General features: G+C 46.0%; 1 protein-coding gene across 1 annotated transcript in view; it reads right to left on the bottom strand.

The window, feature by feature from the left end:
- The window catches only part of CACNA2D3 (calcium voltage-gated channel auxiliary subunit alpha2delta 3), an 827,325-nt gene that overhangs the window by 461,717 nt on the left and 344,656 nt on the right, over nt 1-20,952 (bottom strand). Inside the window, exon 6 of the mRNA XM_054729840.1 lies at nt 959-1,090. Within this exon, the coding sequence (XP_054585815.1) occupies nt 959-1,090 (132 nt within the window). The remainder of the gene's footprint in view (nt 1-958; nt 1,091-20,952) is intronic.

Genomic DNA, 20,952 nt, shown 5'->3' with positions numbered 1-20,952 from the left:
TTTAATTAAAATTCAAACCAAGCCAGAGTTAAATTCCTATTGCAAAGTAGAGGCCTGGGAAGGCTCCCAAATGAACACCTGCTTCACAGCAAGATGGCCAGACTCTGACAAACGTACTCATTGGAAGGTGCTGCTGGTGGCCCCTAAGGATAGGTTCCCGACATCCGTGGCGCTTTGGCCATTTCGGCCCCTTCTTCCAAGGGCAGTTGGCTCCGGAGGGGGAAAACTCAAGTTCAAATTTTCCATTTCCTACACCTTTCAGTCAGAACTTATCTCCTCCAATGATGACTTGTTCCTTTTTCCGATTATAACAATAGTAACAATAATAGTAATAATAAAAGCAAACTCTTGTGATGAAGTTTAAATATGGTATGTCTCACACCACCATTCCCCACTTGGGGCAGCTCTATGAATGACTGTATTGAGAAAGATGCCTGGTGCATGTGCACGAGGGGGTGCAGATGCCACATGGCCATTCCTGTCCTGCACCTGACAATAGATTTACTAGCTTTTTAATTGGCATATAGTTGACATGCAATATTATATTAGTTTCAGGTGTGCAACACAGTGATTCGACATTTAAATACCTTACAAATGATCACCATGGCAAGTAATAAACAAATGTCACCAAATAGTTATTACACCACTACTGACTGCTTTCCCTGTGCTGTACAGTACATCCCCATGACTTATTTATTTTGTAACTGGAATTCTGTTCCTCTCAATCCCCTTCACTTATTTTTCCCATGCCCCCACCCTCCTCCCCTCCGACGACCATCAGCTTGTTCTCTGTATCCATGAGTCCGTTTCTGTTTTGTTTTGTCTGTTCCTCTGTTTTGCTTTTTAGAACATTTCATTTTCTCCGAAAGGAAGGGGGAACAGTTTTAACCGCAAACCCTGAAGGAACATATCACATGTCCCTTTGTCTGAATCATAACCCTCCATGCAGGATACTCACCTGGATACTGCCGGAAAAAGCCCTTTGCACTTCCAAAGTACTGCCATATGAGAGACGGGTCACGGTCAAAGTTATCCACAAAAACTTTGTTTAGGGATTCAGACCAATAAACACCATTGACAATTGCTGGGTCTGGGGGGAAAAAAAGACAGAGAGAGAGCGGGGGTGGTTACAAACCAAAGTGAGACAGAACCTGGCTGGCATTGCATAGCTGGCGGTGACCAGCATGAGGCCACCTTGCAGAAAGCCTAGAAGACAGTTACACTCCCTGGAAACTCCATACATCAGGGTGTCCCCCTCCTGCCCGAGCCCTCCCAGCAGGCCGGGAGCCCTCCAGATGGCTCCTTACCTGAAAGGCACATCCCTTTATTTGTAACTTTCAATCTCGCGTAGCCCACAGTTCTCAAGGGAGCAAAGAGAGACCTTCTTAGCATTTTTTACACTCCCCTCCCCCCACCCAGCCTGAACTCAGCTTAACAATAGGAAAAACCTGTGTGTGTGTGTTTTCTTCTCACTGCAGTTACCTCAGCCAACACAGTCTCGTTCAAAGTCTCTCCACCTCAGCCTTAGAAGTTTGCTTTTTTTAAAAAAAAAATAGTTAAGTAAACTGGAACTGTGCAAGTAAATCTCTCCACTTCTTTTGTTCAGCAGCGTGAGCGCAGGAGGGAAGGCACCACACTAAGCTCTTCTGCTGGACTCCTTTGAGCAGCACGTGGCAGAAACTCCAAAGACGTATGGAGTGGTGAAGAGATGGCTGGTTGGCTGGATGGGTGATTAAAACGAAGATTACAGACAGCTGTCTACTCTCTGACCAGCTATCCCAGGAGCAAATCCCTCTTCCTCACCCTGGGCCGCCCAAAGATAACCCCTTGCTCTCTGTCCACAGATAAGAATTAAGGGCAAGGACACCGAGGGAGAATGGACAAGATTTCTCGAATACTGGTGGAAGCAGGGTGAGCAGCGAGGCTGTCATGACTGTCCACTTTTTGTTTTTTTAATCTCTGAAGCTCCTGTTTCAAAATGATACCACATTAAGCAACATTTTGTTCTAACTGGGGAAATAATTGTCCAGTCCCAGTGTGACGAGGGTAAGACTAACAATAGGATGAGCATATTAATCAATAGGGAGAGGAGGAGGAGAAACCTTTGAGTCCTTCCTGTGGGACAGACACGGTGCTATTTTATCTCCTACCACCGACCTCAGCCCTCCAAGACAGGCTGCCTCCTCGCTACCCTGCAGGCTACAAAAGTGGAAACTGAGCGAAGCAGGTTAGGTTCCTCCTAACGGTACCCCGCTAGGAAGTGACAAAACCTCTGATCAGGGTTTTCCTTATTTGTAAAATGGGGGTAATAGTGCCACCATCAAAGGCTGCTTGAAAGGTTAAAATAATTGACAGAAAAGGACTAGTGGCCAAGGGCATTCCCAAAGCCATCAATGGAGGTATGCACTGGCCTGGAGTCCCACACCCTCCCCAGAGCTCCCTGTGGGACTCCAAGCCACAGCAACCCCACCGTGGCATCCTTATTCCAAATACTCGTCCTCACACACAGCTGAGGGGATGAGGAGAGATTGGGTCACTCCAGTCCTCAACCTCATGGTAAGACAATGAGATAAATCATGTCGGAAAAGTTCATATAAATTAGGTACACTGACTTGCTCACTATAGTGCACCCCATCCCCCCCACCCTCCTCTACATGTTCAGCTGGCTTCCCCCAACATGTTCATCTGGAGAGGTCCCAGCAGAGCCCATGATGGCTCCTGACCCAGTGGGCATGCATGGCGTCTTGTCTTATTGTCTTACCTCTGGCTGCCTTATTTTTTCAGATCACTTACTAGGACTCAATAGGCAATTGGGATTCTGACTCTCATTCTAACTCATGTGAACAATAATAACCACATCACAGGCTAGAAGAGTGAAAATGACCAATTCAACCTTTTACCGCAAGTAATTTCAAGAAAGACTTGATCTTTACAATCCTGGAAAATGGAGCCCTTTATTGTTCCTGCCCAAGCTTGACAAAAATTATTCTGACTCACTCTCTGCTACAAAAGCCCCTTAAATTAATCCTCAAAGATGCAAAGACAATAATGACACTGGAAAAAAAAAATCTATGGCTCTTGCCTCCTCCATCAATGGCCTCAATTATGTCAGTGTCATATAAAAACCTTTCACAATTAGAAGCAAAAATTCCAATTCACCAGCTAACTGTCTCAACATGTTAAGGAGTCAAACAGTTTCCAGAGGATTCTTTTTTCTTGGGAGTGGTTTCTTTGGGGGTGGGAAGAGTTGGTCTTTGCCTCCAGGCGGTCCTGGAAACCTAAGGTTACCACCTGGGGAAGGGTGAGTGCATTCAGAAATGGTGGTGGTCTGAGGATCACTTTTGCCCACTTCATTTGGACCTCAGATCTTGCTATGAAATTATGCCTCCTCAAGAAAAGGGGGCCTCAATTTTCCTAGGGCGTGGTGAACTGGAGAAGCAGAGCCACTAAAAGATATGATCTAGTTAAAATGGAGACTGCTGCACACACCTATTTCATCAAATATCTTAAATAACACTTCCTCTGGCCTGTAAAATAATCAGTGTATTGATTTCACAAGCTTGCTTAGCAAGCAAATTAATAGAAGAAAAAACATCTTGAATTGCTGTCCATTGTTACCATCACCTAAGAGACGGAAGAGAAAAACAGGAAAATGATGTCATTATTAAGTGGGGCATTCATCTAGGTATTTGGGATTTAAAAATACTTCAGTTAAAAATGGTTTTCCCAGCTCACTGCCAGAAAGCAGAAGTGAAGGAGCCCGAAGGGTCATGTACCCCATGTACCCAGGACCCCAGCCTTTTCAGCATTGACTGAGGAGGTAGACATTACACCGGGGTGTGGACAACTCCCCAGCCTGATCTTCCCTCCATGCTTGCTGAGCAGATTTGCTTTCTTAAGGTCACTTGTAAAAATGACAGCATCCTCCTTAGTGGCAGGCTTACTATGTTGTGTTTCAAAATTTGTTTAAAAGTCCCCTTGGCTTCATTTAGGATTTTCCAAGAGTCTTAGATTAATTTGAGCTTTAGCTTTCACCTCCACCCTTAATCTTCTTAGTGGTTTAATGTACTGTATTAGCTTCCTGTGGCTGCTGTAACAAAACACCACAGACTAAGTGGTTCAAAACAGAAATTTATTCCGGAGGCCAGAACGCCAAAATCACGGTGTTGGCAGGATTGGATCCTCCCAGGGTCCTGAGGAAGAGTGTGTCCCATGCCTCTCTCCTAGCTCCTGGTGCCCCCAGCTACCCTTGATGCTTCCTGCCTTGTAGATGCAGCACTCCAACTCCTGCCTCCATCTCTATATGGCCTGTCCCCTCTATATGCCTTTGCCCAATCACCTCTCCTTTTCTTTGAAAAAAACCAACCATTGGATTCAGGGTCCACCCTCAATTCAAGATGATCTCATCTCAAAATCTTTAACTTAATTACATCTGCAAAGATCCTATTTCCAAAATAGCTCACATCTGCAGGACATACAGGAGGCCGCTGCGCAACCCAGTACAGGTACTCGCTTACTTATCCTACAATACACCCATATTCCATAGTTTGTGTGTATTCCTTTTTAAATCTAGCTTAATAAATGCAGGCTTTTTACCCTACAAAGGATGTTTAAAGGCCTTCTTCTTTTTCTTCTTCATGGGGACAATTCAGATTTTTATGTCTGTATTATAATTTTATGAGCTTCCTGACTTATGTCAATGGGTCCAACCTGTAATGTACAAAGTTGGGTTAAAATATTTTCCTTAATGTCTAGTGTATGTGTCAATGTTCAGCCTTCTGTGCTCAATATAGTGAATGCCACATAACACAGTCATTTTATCCAATGTTCCTGCACATTGCACATCAACTTATTATTCATGTTGGTCAATACAAAGTCCAGGAATAGTGGTTCTGCTATCTCCTGAGAGATTAAATCCCTTCCGGTGCCAGTCAAAAATTTATCAGATGTTCAACTTTTAGTAAAATAGATGATTAGCAGATGTTTAGAGAGTGAGAGTCCCACACCACCTCTGTGATCAATTGGCATCTGAAAAGCATCTCACACATCTCTGATCTGTCTTTGTAACGTATCATATAACCCATCAAAAATCACCTTTGCAGCCCTAGCTGGTTTGGCTTAGTGGACGGAGTGTCAGCCTGTGGACTGAAGGGTCCCAGGTTTGATTCTGGTCAAGGGCACATGCCTGGGTTACGGGCTCGATCCCCAGTGCAGGTCGTGCAGGAGGCAGCCAATCGATGATTCTCTCTCATCATTGATGTTTCTATTTCTCTCTCCCTTTCTTTCTGAAATCAATACAAATATATTTTTAAAAAATCACCTTTGCAGTTTCCTTCTTTTATTTCCCCCCAAATAACTGCTCTCCCCCATGGTTGGCAGTTGGTACAGGGGGGTCAGCTGATGTTACACATGGCTAACGTTCTCTCTGCACACTCCCTCCTACATGCAGTCACACAACTTTCCATTCCAGTTCTTTATCTTTGAAGGAATAGCCCCTCTGGCCATCATCTTTCAGTCACCAGTCCCATTCTCCTGAGTCCTACCGGATATGGTCAGCCCTTTGGGTTCAAGCAAATCAATGGATGTAAGCACTTAGCACAGCCACTGGCATATACAAAACGCTCCCCAAATGGGGGCTATTATTTACTCTGTGCATTAGTAAATGAATAGATAAGAAGAACTCCCAACTTTTGTCCCTGTTCGCTACAGAGAGTTTCCCCAGGCAGCACCCTCCCAACAGTGGGTGTCCCTGTTCCCTACACCAGGTATCCCTGGGCAGTACCCTCCCTACAGCGCTGATCTGTTCAGCAGCCTCACAGAGCTGCGAACCAGTCTGGAACTCAGGCTTTGGAACTGGAGTTTAGGGTTTGAGTCCTCACTGAACACTTGTTATCTAACAGCTGTGCACTGTGACAACTTCCCTGAGCTGGCATCCTCATCTGTAGAAGGAGATAGAACTGGCCCTCCCTCAAAGGCATGTAAGGTGGGAGGCCTCCTAACCCTCAGAGGGTACTGCACTGGTCTAATGCAATTCTATGATGAGCCCCAACCCTGGGGAAGCTCAGCAGTTCTAAGACTATCCAGGTGGGGTTCTCCTAATCTCATCCACCCTTCCTCAAATTATCAGGCAAGGCCCTGTCCATGAATCTTTCATTCATTCGATCCGTCAAGGAACATGGAGCATCTACTCTAGCAGGCATTCAGCCCTGAGCCAACAGACTGTGAAGCTGACATTTCAGTCTAAGGAGGGGAGACAATGGACAAATAAGGAGAATTCCCAGTAGAAATGGGTGTCACAAAGGCAACAAAAAGGAATGGTAAGCTACTTGTATGGAAAGAAGGAAGGGGAGTGACTCAAAATGGATGGTCAAAGATGACCACTTTGAGGAGAGACTGGAATGCTGGGTAGGCATCAGCCCCAAAAGGCGGTGGCCAACGAGAGCTTTCTAGGCAGAGGGAGCAGCACTTCCAAAAGCCCTGAGCTGGGAAGAAACCGGTGTTTTGAGAAACAGGAAATCAGAACGTGTCCCTGGGGCCAGGGGAGAGGTGCAAGATGAGCTGGAGGGTGGGCAGGCCACAGCGAGCATGGGTTTTCTGCCAAGCATACGTTTCTAAGAGACCTGACCTATGCTCCACTAGCGCCAAGGCCTCTCACATTTTTACTCACAGTCCTCAATTCAAGTCCCTTTTCTTCTGAACTCTACAGTGAGCATAGCCTGCTTCCTCTTTCCAGGACACCCCTTCAAGCAACCAGGATCTTCATGGAGTTTCCTCTCCAGACCTCAAAGTCATTGATAGACACGCCATCTTTTCCCTCAATATTATTTACTCTCCAGTGAATTAATAGTACTGGGTTGATTTAAACTTGCCATTTTCTGTCGCAAAAGATGGGTCCATTTCTAGAGAATCTGAGTATATTTGAGAGATTATAGGCTAATATAGAACTACTATTACCCAGAAACCATTGTTTGAAGGGAAAGGACAGAGTTCAGGTTCAACTGGGTTTGAAGTGTGTCCTTTGTTAGAAAAGGCATTTCCTGCCTTGAACAAGGCTGGAGGAAGGACCTTGGGCTTTTCTAAGGTCTTTGAAAGAGTGTGTCTCCTGAATTTGAACTCGCACCCAGCCCGGGGAGAGGGCTTGAGCCACGCGGGAGTTGTCTTCAGCACTGCATGTTGGATCAGATTCAAGAGGAGAATGGCTGGATAGTTTTCATGTCTCCCATTTCAGCAAGTAAATGACATCTCTCCTATCCATTCTAAATAGATCATAGATTAAATAATGAATAGTTTCTATGCTAATTATCAAGTACTTATATGTATTGGAAAATAGCCCTTAATGTGTGTTGAATTATAAAGTAGGTTTATTTGCCAAACCTTTACCATTCCTCTAAACTCAGTGATGTGCTAGATATTAAATGCAGGCTTCACATTTAATTCACAAAGCTGGAGCCAATTTCTGGCAGCTCTGGGACAGGAGGGACGAGGAGAACTCATGGCCCAATGCTGAACCTCTCTAGATGAAGTTGGGAAGCAAAATGAATGGTCAGAAGGCACCCCTACCAGCCTGGCAAATCTAGAGAGTGCTCTGGACTCTCAGTGTGCTAGGCTTCAGGGGTCATTCCCAGGTCACATCAATGACTAAAGTCTTCTGTTTGTTTGCTTTTTGCCTTAAATATATGAACTTTAAAGAGTCCTCCTCCCTTAACATACTATAAATCATCTTCCTGTTCACTCTTTATTCTCCCAGAATAAACCATTCCCCAGTCTTAAGAAGAAGAAAAGTATATAATAGAAATGAAAACAATGATGATGATAATGATAGCAGCAGATTGTCATTTTTGGAACATTTACAATGTGGCACACAATATGCAGGACCCTTTCCAGGTAGGTATAAACAACTGTCACTAGCCCCACTTTACAGATGAGAAAACTGATCCTTGGAGCACTGAAATCCATTGCCTGAGAACATCACCTTTCTGGGGTAGGGATGAGCTAAATTCCTTGTCCAAACTATTAGATGGAAGAAGACTTGAGGGGAGGCCTCCCAGAGAGAAGCGGGGGAAGAGGAACGGGGTGGCTAGAAACGTACAGTCTGGACACCAGGGAACAGGTGGCTCATAGCAGGCTGAATGCCCCCAGCTGTCAACAAATAAAGTGGGAGGTCGCTGGAGTGGGGGACTGGGATTAGGCAGTTTTAGGGCCCTGACCTGATGCTGGGGACAGTGAGCTGAAGGGGACACGGTGGGTGAAGACAAGGCAATGCTGGGGATGACAGCCCTTCTAAAAGAGCCCCTTATGCATCCGCCTCAGCATTTCTGTGCAAAGCTGCCAGTGAGGAGGCTACTCCGTCACCAGGGGCATTTGGATTTGGGGTCTAGAGTGAAGATGAGCACTACCAAGGGGATTCTGACTCTAGACCGGCATTTGATAAGTTGCAGTTAAGCTGGTACTCACTATTGTAAAACACCCCCTCATTCACTGCTGGTAGGAATGTAGACTGGTTCAGCCACCATGGAAGCAGTCTGGCCATTCCTCAAAAAAGTAATAGAGCTACCATACGGACCAGCAATCCCTCTCCTGAAAGGAGACAGTCTCCTCTCATTTCAACCTTTCAGGAGAGAGAAAGAAATTTAAATAGCCCTTCCATCTTCCGGACAGGCCTGGCTCCCAGGAAAATATGATTTTATACCCGAAAAACTCGAAATCATGTATTTGCAAAAGTATAGGCAACCCTATGTTCACTGAAGCATTATTCATGGTAGCCAAGACATGGAAACAACCAAAGTGTCCTGTGATAGAGGAATGGATAAAGAGGATGTGGTAGCTACTAGTATACACAATGGAACACTACTCAGCCATAAGAAAGGACGAAATATTGTCATTTGCAACAACATGGATGGACCTTGAGAACATTAAGCTAAATGAAGTAAATCAGTCAGAAAAAGCTAAGAACTATATAATTTCACTCATATGTGAAATATAAAACTGAAATTAATGAACACAAACAGCAGTATGGTGATTGCCAGAGGGAAGAAGGTAGGGGGAGAAGGGGGCCCAATATAAGGTGACAGGAGAAGATTTGACTTTGGGTGGTGGGCACGCGGTGAAATATACAGATCTTGTGACATAGAAATCCACACCTGAAACCTATATTTTCATGTTGACTAATGTCACCCCAACCAATTAAATAAATAAATATTTTCAAATAAATATTTTATATGTATATGTGACACGATGTGTATATATAAAGGGTATAAATCATGTCACATTTTCTAATATCCCAGGAGCACTTAGCCCCTGTTGTGGATGTAGTGTGTGTTTACTCATTCATTCAGAAAATATTTGCTGAGTGTTTACTATGTTTCCAGGCACTGAGATAGGAGTTGGGGATAAAGCTTTGGGCCTAACCAGACATGGATTTTAACCCTATGGAACGTACAGTCCCTGGGTGAAGCGAGCTCCCTTGCTTGGTGCTTCTATGTGCCCACACAGTGCCAGTGGCCCTACAGCCCTCATTCTCCATCATGCTCACCGCTACTGGGAAGGCCCACACTGTCTCAAGGGTGAGGGAACCGAGGTCCAGTGAGGGAAGACCACACAGCCAGTGAGGAAATAGGCTGTCCTTTCACCTAAGATGCTGATCAGAGTAGAGCAGGGCACTCTCCCTCAAAGTACAGCCAAATGCACTCCTACCCATTCGGTCAACAGCACCAAAAAATGTCGAGGGTCCTGAAGCTGTGCCCTGTGGTCCATAGGGGGCCCCACAAAGAAGCAATTCTGGAGAAAACAGATGTTATGACAAGTCACACATAATCAAGGACAACACCCAGTCAGAGAACACAGAGCTGCCAGCATTCAGTGAGAACCCATTCCCAATACTCAGACAGTCTCCTCTCTTTTCAACCTTTCAGGAGAGAGAAAGAAATTTAAACAGCCCTTCCTTCCATCTTCCGGACAGGCCTGGCTCCCAGGAAAATATGATTTTGCGAGCCTGCCATCTGTGCCGATGCTATCAGCATTTTATTGATATTTAATATAAACACAGCCCCGAGGCCAGCAGGTACCTTGACAGGGTCTGAAATATAATTGCCAGGGAACTGTACAAATGTGTGTAGCAATTAAGGAGCTGTCAAGGATATTGCTGGTGGGAAGACGCAGAGCTGTGGGTTGGACAAGGCAGCAGGCACCGGGTGGGAGGCTGAGGGAGCCAGGGCTGCAAAGAGGGGCCAGGCAGCAGGCCTGTACATCACTGCTGCAGGGGGCCCAGACATCGCACACAGGGAGGAGATACGTGGATTATGGGCACTCAGAAAGGGAAATGGACCAACTTTAACTGCTGTTTGCTTTGAATACCCACAGGCCAAGAGAGAGCCAACTCCCCTACCTGCTATGACATTTATATTGCAGAGACAGCATGTAGTCTTGAGCCTGGGTCTGCAGAGAGGCCCAGGTAGGAATGGGAAGGGGGCCCCGTTTTTGAGAGCTGTCACAAAATTGAACTGTGGTGAGAAAGACAGGGTGGATGGGAAAGAAAGGGGAGTTCGGAGCAGGGAAGAAGGAAAGATGTGCCCACTGAAGGCAAAGGTCCCACAGAAAGGAGATTGAGGTGAGCTGTAAGTAGGAAGCAAGGATGCTGTAGTGCCACGTGCCAGTGCAGGTCCTGTCCACACCTACGCTGTGATTGAGTTCACAGGCAACACTGGTGGTGGGGACGGAGTCATCGCAGTGCTGGGAGTGGAGACACAATCTCCCTCCCCTCTTCTCTTCCTCTGAGATGACCTGGAGCCTTGGTTTTTGTGCCTGGAAGAGGTGGAATGAGGAAGGGAGTGATGCCTTAATGAATGGCCTAGCTGTGCCTTCCTTGGTCAAATGGAATGCTGCTACCTGGGCTACAAGTAGCTGCTAGTAGGGTAGTAGAATAGAGAAATCTTGGTTTCTTCTTTACTAAAAAAAAAGGAATGGGTGGAAAGAGACTTATGCCCCACCCTCACCACATCCAAAGACATACACACCCCACAACCCAGCGTAGGTAAGTGCTTCCAGGTAGCACACAAAGAAACTTTTAAGTCTTTAGGAATTATGTATTTCATAATGTTAGAGAAATTTTACACATTGAACCTATGGGCACTCAGATTATTGTGTAGAATGAGGCTACATTTATTTAGATAAAAATAAAGAGGGAGTTAACTTAAAGAAAAGCATTAAGTAATTATACAGGTGTTGAGTAGAGATGAAGTCATATGTGTGGCCCATGAGTGACAGGCTGGGGATGCAGCTCCACTGACTCAAAGCAGCAGCTCATGGTCTCCTCCCAGGCTCCCTCCCAGAGAACTCACACGCAAACATGAGCACTGTCTAGGCCTGTGTGGGGGTGGCAGGTGACACATGAACACAGTCATTGTATAAAGACAATCCTCTATGTCTTCCTGCTCAGAAGCTGACAAACTCCTGAAGCCATTCAGCCCCAAGGATATGAAAATGTGGATGTGGTCACAGACTAAAGGCATCTAGCTCTACACCCCTAGTTAGGCCTGCGAGCAGAAGTCAGGAGTAGGACTGAGAGGGTGCAGAAAGGTGCTCTAAGAAGCAGGCATGTTCTCTGCAAGTAATGGCAGGGAAGACGTGCCCTCTCACAGGCCTCCAGGAGCAAGCCAAACTCCTGCCTAGGTGGCTTTGATGGATATGGCACTAGGGGACAGGGCTCACATGGCTAGAACACTAGATGAATTTGCTTTTGATGCCCAATTTCATGTGAATATCTACAGGTCATTACCCCCCCCCCCCGGATTTTATCACTGGAAGTTCAAATTCCCAAAGAGCATGATGCACACTAGGAATAATGCCAACTTCCAATAATATTGGCCAAGAATTATTAACAAGGCCACTCCAGACATCTTTCCACCAGACTTCACTCAACCTACAAATTCTTTTGTCAACTATTTCTTTGGCTTGTTAAGCAATAGTAGTTGGAACAAATTAATTGAGACCAAATGATTGAGTTCATGGATCTTCAGTAGCTGGTGCACCCTAACTCGAGTGGCAGGGACCCGTGATTAAAGGTACCTCCTCTTGTCACAAATAGTTTATGAAAAATCAAAGTGCATAGGTTCAATTCTATTAAGTGATTTATAAGTAGGATGCCCATATAATTTATCAACCAAACTGAGGACAGAGGGGACTTTTCATTACTATATATGGACTACCACTGTAAAGTGGGTCTGTCTTTGGCAAACCAGAATGGATGGGCACCCCACTGAGAGCTCACCCCATTTCATAAGGCATAGAATTGACTGACTCTGTATGCATACGTGTATCTCTGATGTGATCATGCAGTTGGTTGATTAACCAAAATGAAAAAGAGCAAAAACTCATTTTTAAAATAATACATCAAATGTCTTCTTTTAACACTTAGCCAATCATTGCCTGTAGGACCATGGCCTTTTGAGTATTGTATGCAGTCAACTAGCTATGGGCATTCAGCATGCCCTAGACACCAGCCTAAGTGTTTCACTGATGGAGAAGAAATGAAGAACATTAATTGATCCACTATAGTGCTTAACTTGAGGTTACTTAAGAGTTTCTACTATAATTATGTCAGTGCAACCTCTACTTCTTCAAGTTGGGCATCTGTCCAATTGAAGGAAACAAACCCCCTACACAAAATTCTTTAAGAAATACTGGGCCACAGAACTCAGAAGATGAGGAGTAGGAATGGCTTAAAGGGCAAGCTGATCCAGAGATTAGCAATGGTTCCACCAAGGACCTGGCTTCCAACTTTCTTTCTATTTTGAATCCTACTGAACTGGCTCCATCCTGAGACCCTTCCTCTCACACACCCTGGCCTTTCAACCTATAGCCCTTGCCCCAGCAGCTGCAGCCTATCTCTGAATAGCACCAGGAAATTGCTGCAGCACTCACAGCCAGCCATCTTTCCTCCACGCTTCTCCTGGGTAGAACGTGAAATCTTCAAATGTTTCCATACTTTCCATGGGCTCTGACCATTGTAGACCCGTCCCTGAACTAGTCTACACAGAAGTGGGATGAGGCATGCTGAGTGATTGCTTAAACTTGCTAAGCCTTGGGTCTGAATGCAAGCCCACTAGCCATGAAAGATGGGGTCCTAAGAGAAATTCAGGGTACCATGAGGGGGAAGAGGAGGTATGGACACAAAACCAGAAACATCTTCTAGTTCCCAATATGGTCAGACACCCAAAGAGTCATCTCAGAGGCCACAAAGCCCACGTGACTCAGGACTTCCCCAAGCACTAATTCAGTTAAAGAATTTAAATCTGACAGAACCATACCCCAAGTGAAGCATTTCATAGCATACTATGGTACAAGAAATATGTTGAGCATTCTAAAATTGCATGACAGATAGAAGGAACTTTATCAAGGAAAGTTTAATGCAAAAGACAGATCACTGGGGACGAAAGGAAAAATCAAAGAAGAGAAAAAGAAGTGCTTCATGGGAAATAATGCTTCCAGACCTGCTGATAATGCTACAAATAACAATGAAGAAGAATAAAATGCCATTTCTACTAAAGTAAAACCAAACAGGCCATACATATTTAACAGGAACTGCAGCAAGAGAGAAGCTGACTGCTACAAAAATGATGTGTGACAAGGACAGGCCTTCAGAGATGGAAGTTGATCTCCAAAAACCTTCAAGGACAGAGCTCCTTCCAAATTTTAGCTGGCATTGTTTAAATAAGTGAATGCTTTTAAGTCAAGGTTTGAGAAATCTTTTCTTAAAAAATGTTGTAGTCCAAATGCTATTTTCATATTTTAGAAATAAATTTATTTAGAAAGAGCTAGCAATAAAGATGGTAAAATTTTTATATTATGATGGTGGTCTGATTTAATTGTTTGGAACATATTTTAAACTGCCAGAGGTACAGAATAAATTAAACCTCCAGTAACATTTTAGAGTCCTAACACATTTGATGACTAATTTTATTATAGTGGCTAAATAGAAATAAGACAAGCCATCTATGCAGCTCGTATCCAATTAAGCTTTTTTATTTAATCTGCCATGATTTCACTCTTTGGTCTGCGTGATTATTATTAAATAGCTTGGTTCTATTTTGTATGTGAATTAAAGGACATGTAAATTTAAAGTTGCTGATATTTCGATAGCATTTACATGATTAGAATATAATGAGATGTTTGTAAGAACTGAAAGCTATATTACTCATGGAATGTCCCAAAGCTAGGACCATCCATGATGCCAGGTCAAGCGTACAACGTCAAAATAAAGAAGGCTGGCGTGGTCACTGAGAGGTCAGGAGATAGGCAGACTCAACAACAACAACAACAAAAAATGTGAAGAGAAGATAATAAGCACATTCCAAAACAATAGCCCATAATAAAGGGCAGAAATATTTAAGAGAGAACTTATTACTTAAAACAGAGATTTGATTTAATTTTTAGTTGTTCAATATTTGTTCTCAAAGACATATTATGTGTTTGCCATGTATTTATGGAGATCTCATCTCTTACAATTGAATTAGGCATGAGCACAGTTCATTACATATGGGATCAGTATAAATTCATACCAGGAAGGCCAATACAATCCCTCTTGATTAATGAAAATTCTATTTTAGAAGAAAAGGAAAAGGGGGGGAAAAGGACAAGAAAAACTGGGCCCTTTCGTCTTGAAAGTAGCTAACTATGGTGCAATGAGGGGTACAAAAAGTTAGTAACTTTCCGGGTCCTTAACTTTCTCCAGACATCATCTTTAAAGCAAGAGGAAAAAAGTTCAAATACTTAAAAATCTCCCCAAAACTATTAGCAACAACAATATGGAAATATATAACAGATGCACAAAGGCCTCTTGGGATGAATACATTAAGGACCCACTACTGCAAATTCTAAAATCTATTTAATTGTGCCAAAGAAGAAACATAAGAAAGACCGTTTGGTAAACAAAATGCAGACAGTATTTTTTTTTTTAATATCTTATGTTTTGAGCCAAGAACGAATCCTCAGTTGGACGCTTCAGACACTGATTAGACCACCAGACAGGTCGTGCTGTCACACTGGCCACCTCTGAAACAGCGACAGGGCTCCAGCCTCGGCCTACGCGGTAAGAGAGTGGAATAATAGAGGTATTCTGTGTGAGTTTCCACTTGGGGCTTTTTATCTTAAACCAGCATAGAGCCCTGTTTGGGGGGAAGAGAGTGGAAATCATGCTCTAAAAATAGTTTTATTCTTTACCTTAAAAAATAACTTCTCATTTAATTAACAAAGATATCCTCAATATTTGAAAAAATGAAACGCTCAGAAAGAAAATGAAAGTCCCCCTCATCCTATCAATAACTGTGTTAACATCTTGATGTGAAACTCTCCCCCCTTGTCTGTCTGTGGCAAGGCATTTTGTTTTTATTAAAATGCAGTTGTGCTGTGTGCACTCCTTTACACCTAGACCCTCACTTTATATTCCATTTGTCAATTTCCCAGGTATGCGCACCTCCCTCACCTGTACCAGCAGTGAAGCATGCATTTCCAGTGCGGAGAAGCAAGAAGCCTGTTTTCATGGGTGGAATTTTTAGTACCCGGAGTAGTTGGAAGGATTTGTTTGAAAACAAATATAACTTCCTCACAAGTGTAAAGAGATAAATGTTGGTGAACTGAAAAACGATGCCTGTGTCGTTACTATAGAAATGTACGCAAGGCAGCTCGCCATTCTTATTATGTCCAAAATAATGCCTCCGACCTCTTTCCCACCCATCTTTCTCCTGTAAAACCAACAGTATCACTGTTTTAAATTTCCATTATGAAATACTCCCAAACTTCAAAACAGTTGCAAAATTTGTAAGAAAAAAATTCCCATATACCCTTCACCTAGCTTCCCCAAATGTTAACCTGCTACTGAACCACCACAGTCCAATAATCAAAACCACACTGACACTGATAACTAGCACCTCATCTACAGGTCTCATTTAAGTTTCATCAACTACCCCACCAATGTCCTTAGTCAAGGACACACATTTCATTAGCTGTGCTGTCTCTTCCGTCTCCTTGAATTCAGGACAGCTCCTCAGTCTTTCTCTGTCTCTCAGGACCTTGGTGCCCCCTTCCCAGGTAGCCCTGGGAGGGTGACTTGAGACATTTGTCTAACAGGGCCCAGAAGAGCCCTGGCTCGTGTGTAGATTCCTGGTGCTGCCATAACAAACTGCAACTAACTGGGTGGCTTTAAGCAACAGAATTCTCTTCTCCCACAGTTCCTGAGCCAGGAGTCTGAAATCAGTGTGTCGGTAGGGCTGGCTCTGTCTGGAGCTTCTGAAGGAGAAACTGGCCCATGTCCTTCTACCTCCTGGCGGTTGCTGGCAATCCTTGGCATTCCTGGGCTCCTCTATGCATAACTGCAGCTCTACTTCTATGTGCAGGGCCTTTCTCTCTTTCTCTCTCTCTCTCTCTCTCTCTCTCTCTCTCTCTCTCTCTCTCTCTCTCTCTCTCTCTCTCTCTTTATTGATTTCAAAGAGGGAGAGAGAGATAGAAACATCAATGATGAGAATGAATCATTGATTGGTTGCCTCCTGCATGCCCCCTACTAGGAATTGAGTCTGCAACCTGGGCATGTGCCCTGACTAGGAATCACACCATGACCTACTGGTTCATAGATTGATGCTCAACCAATGAGCCACTGAGGCTGGGCCTTCCTCTCTTCTTCTAAGGCCACTTGGCATTGGATTTAGGGCCCCACCCTAAAATCTAGTATAATCTCACCTTGAGGTCCTTAATGAATTACATCGGCAAAAGCTCTATTTCCAAATAAGGCCACCATCTGAGATTCTGAATGAACATGAATTTTTGAGGGAAACATTATTCAACCACTACAATGTCCTTCAATTTATTTCTTTAAATGGATATTTTTGGCCAATAATATAGATTATTGTTTTGAGTCCTGATATACAATTTCTCACATTAACTTAATATGAAACAGCAGGGGCAGGTAAAAAGGACCATTTTATGTCTTAGAATGGCATCGAACAAACTCAAAATACCCATTGTAGGGGGAGATGATGGCAAATTAAATTGAGTTTTACATTTGGTATTTCAATTATAGATACGACTCAGCAGCAGCTCCGCGGTTCCCTGCTGTTTCTCACTCTGGGTGAAAATGTACCATCATCAGTCTGCTACGAGCAAAGAAACGTAAACACTTTGGTCCAGGAAGGCATCAGGGGTTTGATGCCGCTTCTGAATTAGATGCTCTTGTAAGAGATCGTTATTTCCAAGAACTGCCAAGACGCTCGCTCTGCCTCGCAGGCCCAGGGGAAAGGACAACTGCCACTTGTTCAATAGCCGCTGCCACCTGATTAGGGAACGCGATGAGGTTTGCTTTGCAGGATTAGTTCTCTGCAGAAATCCCCCAGTGGGGAGACAGCAGCTCTCTGCAAACTGGGCCAGTGGTGACTTCACTACGCCCCCCAGATTTCCAAGCTGAGTAACATGAACAGTGGTCCATCCCTCCAGCACAGCCCCTGAGCCTGCTCCGCACTGGTTTGCACACCTGGGCCTGAGATGCCCGGCCACAGACTGGACAACTCTTAGATTGCTCCCCAACACATCTCATCGGTCTCCAAGGTTAAACATTTTTCTTTCTTAGCAATTTCCTTAACCAGGCAGAGAAGACCCCTCCTGCTCACAATATCTGAGATGCCTGCCCCACCCTCCAGGCTACCAATTTTGAAAAGATAAAGCTTTGGAAAGTGAGACAAATATTTAAAGCACACACACACTTAACCTCGCACCATCATACATGTGTTCACTTGGATTGAGATTTCTGGTCTGAGAAGTCAAAGCAGAGGAAGGCAAAGAGAATCAAGTGTCCAGATGGAAACAGGTGAAAACCGTACAAATGCCCTGGGGGCAAAGGAAAGCATTTAACATGCACTCGTATCTCACACACACACACTCAAACTACAACAGACTGTCCACAATATTGATGGTCCTGGAAAAGGTCCATACACTGTTGACCAGGTTTTAGTGGAATAAGAATTAACACAGGAAAAGAGAAAAGTTGGCTCAATTTTAAAAACACACCTCCCTAAACATAAGGAGACTGGCCACGTGTGCAGCACTTTCTGTTTGCCTGGTTAAGCATGTTCCGTGTTTGGGCTCACTCACTCCTCTGTAACATAGGTCCTCTGTGCACATTTACCAATGTGGACACGGGGGCACTAGAGAGCGTAATTTGCCAAGGAGACACCTTTGCAGGGAGCGGAACCTGAACACAGTCAACAGGCACTGAGCACTCAGGATGTGCCCGGACATCCATGGATAGTAACACATTTGATTCTCAAAACAACTCTAGGGGGAGTACAGACATAATCCCCATTTTACAGATGGGGGAGCTGAGCTTATGCTTCTGAGTAGCATGCTCAGGGTCTCCCGATAGCGCTTCTTGACCACATCTATGGACAAAAACCAAGGCAAGAGGAGAATAAGCAAACACCAGGGCGGGGTCACATTTCCAAAAGTTCTAAGTAAAAACCAATTCCCAGATACAGCATGTGAACCCTTTGGGTCCCAGTGAGCAAATGCAGCGGCAGCCTTGAGAGGTGGCCTCAGATCTCCCACACGCGGGTGTGCCTGGAACAGCCAGAGGGAGGACCCTGGGAACCCTGAGCATCTTGGTGGGATGCTCAGGGGAATGGAAACAGAGCAGCGCGGGATGACAGCGCATCTCTCAGACACAGGCCTCGTCTGTCAGGAGGAGACAGTGTTATCAACAGTCTTCCCTGGAGGGAGCAGCGAGGAACAGCAGAAACGTGGCCTCCTCTCTCCCTGCTCCCCTGGACCCTCAGATCCCTTTTGCAAGGTCAGAGGGGCGTCATAGCTCCGCTCTGGAGGCTGCCATCGCCATCGCCACCAGCGTGCTCTCTCTCCTTACCTGGGAGGGGACTCCTTTACTGAGGACTGAGGGTGCCTTAAAGGGAAGCTGAGGAAGGGGAAGAAAGCGATGGAGAAAAAAGAAACTGCCGAGGGTCCTGGGTGTAGTGTGGTGGTATTTGATTCACAGATGGGTGAGTTGAGATGAGTGTCCACCACACCACCTAACTTGCCAAATGCGGCTCTAAGTCAAGCATCATGGGTGCCGGAGGGCAGCCCACAGTGAGGACCGTGGCAGTGCAGCCGGGCCTTCGATCATCTGGAAGGCCAGGGAGGCGAAGCGACCTGTCCAACGCCAGTTCTCAGCAGGTCTAAGACCAGAGCCTGGGTCACCCCCAGATTCTACTTCCCAGGTGGACAAAGGGTGGTCATGTAGCTTGGGGGGAGGGGGCATGCCTGGCTGGGATTACAGTACATGAGGAGGGCACAGCCCAGTCCCGGGCTTGGCCATAGAGAAGGCGTGGGTGCCCTTCACCACAGACCTCTGTGCCAACAGGGATGTCACTGCAGGTACTGACCCAGGCCAGAAAAAGAGTCCGAGGTGCTGCCCCCCAGCTCAGCTTCCTCACCCCTGCCATCAGCAGCCGCCATGCCTGCCAAGTGCTCCCCGTCACAGTCTGTTCCAGCGCTGCCTCACTGTGGGAAGCAGGGGCCTCGCGTCAAACCACCCAAGTTCAAATGCCCACTTGACTGGCAAGTGCCCGTGAAGCTGTTCCTACCTGTGTGAACCCGCCTGAATCCCTGCACCACAGGGATACTGGGTCCTCTTCCCACAGAGACCACGAGGACCCGGGCGACCTCAGGAAGGGTGCTCAGCAGAGGCCTGCCTCCCCACACATGCCTGCTGCTCTCCTCTCCCACCTCTGAGCTGGGCTGCAGGAACGACCTACGCTCCCTGTGGGAATGACTGCCACGCGTTTATCCTCCTAGTGGGAGAGGCCTCGGAGGGCGGAGCTGGTTGCCTGGGACAGGGCTGCGGAGGAGACACAGGGAAAGTGGAGTGGAGATGGGTCAAGTTCGGCTGCGTGGCATGGGCTAGCATCTTCCCCAGGAAGAGTCAGTCAAGGCTTGCTCCCCGGGCAGCCCTTGTCCGGCAGTGTGGAAGCTGTGATCTTGGCCTCGGGCGGGCAGAGCACGTCCTTGGGAGCCTGGCCCCTGTGAGTTGTTGCTATCACTGCCCGATGTGCTGCCCCATCAGAGCTGAGACTCAGCCCAGGAGCCAGGCCTCCCTGTCCACGAGCTTAGGACACCGGCAGATTCTCCAGAAGCCTCTTCACTTCTCGTGACCGAGCACTCTGGACGGCGCTCTGAGATTCCAGAACCCAGGCTGCAAAGGCTGGAGGCGGCGGGGAGGGAGCCCACGGACCCCTTGGCCGAGTGCTTACAACCAATTACCAAGAAGCCCCTGTCTCATTGTGAGTTAGGCGTTCCTGTGTGCTTACTTGTTTATTTCCCTTCTCCCTACGAGGCTGGCAACTCCATGAGTCAGAGAGCCACGGTGAGAGACTTCCCAGTGCACACGGAGACTGCAGCTCCGCACTGTCCGGCTCAGGCGCACAGACAAAGGAGGGCGGGGCCGAGGCCTGGCTCACTCAAGGAGCCACTTTTTGATGTGGCAAGTGCATTGCTTACCTAGACACAGACGGAGGCCACGGTGCCAGTCAGCTCCCTGTGGCTCTTGGCCCACACAACCGAGGGAATGACAGCAAACAAAAGGGGCCGGGTGTGACCCCTGTTGCAGAGCCAAATCTAGACGGCAGCTAAGCAGTTTTCCAGCCTGCAGCTCTACTCGGAGGGGCAAGCAGAGCCCCCTCCTCATCCTCGTAGGAACCCAGGAGGAGCTGGGAGCTGCCTCAGGATGGCCTGACAATAAGGGGCCACCCACCCTCTCCTTCCAGGAAGATCCCCAGGCATCTGGCCAGGACTCAGCTCAAGTCTTTGCCTAAGCCATCAATATGGATACAGGGCAAAGTGCCCAGAGCTCCCTGGCAGGATGGACCCTGAAAGTGAATGGCACATGGTAAGTATTCAATAAATGGTTGTTAAATAAGTGAC

This window comes from Eptesicus fuscus, chromosome 18 (genome assembly GCF_027574615.1).
Source record: "Eptesicus fuscus isolate TK198812 chromosome 18, DD_ASM_mEF_20220401, whole genome shotgun sequence".
NCBI classification, from domain to species: Eukaryota; Metazoa; Chordata; class Mammalia; order Chiroptera; family Vespertilionidae; genus Eptesicus; species Eptesicus fuscus.
Note: the sequence above shows the minus strand (reverse complement) of the source record. Positions and strands in the feature narration are given on the sequence as shown.